Source organism: Crocuta crocuta, unplaced genomic scaffold (genome assembly GCF_008692635.1).
Source record: "Crocuta crocuta isolate KB4526 unplaced genomic scaffold, BGI_CrCroc_1.0 scaffold89, whole genome shotgun sequence".
Taxonomy (NCBI): domain Eukaryota; kingdom Metazoa; phylum Chordata; class Mammalia; order Carnivora; family Hyaenidae; genus Crocuta; species Crocuta crocuta.
Genome location: NW_027551559.1, coordinates 10,922,299 through 10,924,783, shown reverse-complemented (window position 1 = coordinate 10,924,783; position 2,485 = coordinate 10,922,299). Strand labels below are relative to the sequence as shown.

Genomic DNA, 2,485 nt, shown 5'->3' with positions numbered 1-2,485 from the left:
AGGTGTCCCCTGCCACCGCGGCCGCCGCCTCCCGGCCCCGGGCCGTGGGCTTTCTAAGGTTCCCAGGCTTCCGATGTCCCCACCATAAACAAAAACAAAAATCACTTTCCTACCAGCCGAGGTCCAGACAGGAAGGGGGAGAAGTCGGAGGCTTGGACCGCGCGGCGCCATCAGCCAGCTTGTGCCNAAACTCCCCACGACACTGACCCCCCGCCCCATCCAGGGGGCCAGTTGTGACAATGCTGGTCATGACACTTGAACGAGGCGCTTCAGAGGAGCCCCCCAGACGAGATTGCGCCGGAACCCAGGCGCCCCGGTGTGTCCAAGTTTGACTAAGGAACAGGCAAACTTCTGGGTCTCAGGAGGCTGACGGGACGACGTGCCTGAGCTTGGCAAACACTGGATGGCTGACCTTTATCAACGAGAGAAACCGGGTCAGGAAATTGCTTTTATTCCTGGTCGTAGCATTTAAACAGGCCTCCCTTCTCACCCCCTGGGGGTAGGGGGCAGAGGGTTTGCATAGTTACTGGGCTCGCTGGGCAGACTGCCCTTCTGTGTAATAGTCGGAGTAGGTGCTGCTGTTCTCGAATTCTGCTGTGCGAGCACTGGGGTCTCCAAGGCTCTGCCTGAGACCCGCTCATCTCTGCCACCGCCCAGCAGTGCCGCTGGGACCGCTGGGGGATCGTTCTTTTCCAAGAGCAAAGTGACTGGTTCATTTGGAGACACCTGCTCAGAAAACATTAAAGAAAAAAAAAAAGAGGGTAGGAGAAACTGAGGCAGAAAACCACACGTGTGACTAATACCGTGTGGATGGCGAGGAACCGCTCCCTGGCTTGAGGGGAAGTCACTCCCCTCCGGCGTGCCCTCCCCGGCACAGGCGCCCCCTCCGGGGTGCCCTCCCCTGCACAGGCGTCCGGTTAGCCTGTCTGGAGAAGGGGGCGGGGGTCTANAGAAAACCACACGTGTGACTAATACCGTGTGGATGGCGAGGAACCGCTCCCTGGCTTGAGGGGAAGTCACTCCCCTCCGGCGTGCCCTCCCCGGCACAGGCGTCCGGTTAGCCTGTCTGGAGAAGGGGGCGGGGGTCTTAAGTCCCTGCAACGTATACAAGACCAGTGTTCCAAGGAGGAAGTTCTGTTGTTGGCTTAAGATAAAGTACAAGAAAACTCTCACGTGGGGCCTTCTGGGGGCTGGGTGGGCTTCACAGCTCCCCTCCCAGTTTCTAAACGGACTGGTGTCTGTACCAGAAGCCAAGAATGCCGTGTGCCGTCCATTTGGTGCGCGAGTGAGGGGCCCCCCAGGCATGGGGGCCGCCCGTGTGAGAGAGGCTGATGCCAGGAGGTCTCTAACACGTGTGCAGGGCGTTGGGGAGGCACTGCAGGGTGTGTGTAGACCGCTTCTCCCCAGTCGACGAGGAATTACAGAAAACGAAGAGCGTGGGTCTGACAACGCGGTTCTGTAAGCCGCAGCCCCGCCACACTGACCCGAGCCGTGGGGGCTCAGTCCCTGGTTCCCCGCGTCGCTCCCCGTGCTCGCGGTCACAGCTGTCATGGGGCTGCCGGCCTGGGGGTGGCGTGGGCAGGCCGCCCTGGCAGGAGAGCCGGCTCTGCATGGCGGTGCGGGGAGGGGCCTCTGCGGGGCCTGCTGGCCAGGCACCCTCCCCCCACGGGCACCCTCCCCCTACCTCCCAGGCAACACGTATCGTATCAACTCCCGACAGGTGTCAGCAGGCTAGGCCACGGCCAAAATGAACGCAGTGCAAGGCAGCATCTTCGCGAAAACTTCCACGGAGGGAGCGTAGGAAAGAAACGGGGTCCAGCAGAGGGCCCGGGGTGACCCAAGCCCCACGCTGGTCCCTGCTCCCGGGAAAGGTCTTCCACGGTGCACCCCCCAAGCTGCTGTGATGCCAGCCTCTGCCACTGCCTGCACCCCACCCCCCACCTCTGACCCTCCTCGGGAAATCCATCCCCGAGTCCCTCGTGCAGGCGAGGCCACGTCTGCGGGGTCCAGGGCAGGACGTGGCACCCTCGGGCCGACTGTGGCAGAGAACACAGCTGGCGAAAGGCTGCAGCTCCGGGCGCTCGTCCAGGTGCTCGGCCGACCCCAGGCCGGAGCCGGCACGGCGAGCCTGGTGGGCATGCGCGCGCGTGGGCATGGGCAGCGCTGCTGTCGCCATGCCATGAGGGCCCTGGCCACCAGCTCCAGGGCATCGAGCTGCCCCCCCCGCCCCCAGGCTGTCACGGCAAACTTGATGTAAACGGAGATTGACTTTCTACTCATCGCCATCTCGTGGGGACAGTAGGGTCCTGTGCTGGGGACGCACGTTGACATGACCAGGCGCCTATGGCAGGACAGCTGGGCCCCTCCGCTCGCAGCTGACGCGGACAAAGCTGCTGTCAGGGTCGTGGAGCTCGTCACTACTCCTGGGGACGGTCCGGAGGGCCATGCGGGGCCGCACCGTTTGCAGGGGCGGGCGTGTCCCTCC

At 63.4% G+C, this 2,485-nt stretch overlaps 1 protein-coding gene across 1 annotated transcript in view; it reads right to left on the bottom strand.

Moving 5' to 3' along the window:
- The window catches only part of TERT (telomerase reverse transcriptase), a 23,126-nt gene extending 20,950 nt beyond the window's left edge, over nt 1–2,176 (bottom strand). The window contains exon 1 of the mRNA XM_077749401.1: nt 1,942–2,176. Within this exon, the coding sequence (XP_077605527.1) occupies nt 1,942–2,176 (235 nt within the window). The remainder of the gene's footprint in view (nt 1–1,941) is intronic.
- Nucleotides 2,177–2,485: the final 309 nt, after the last annotated feature.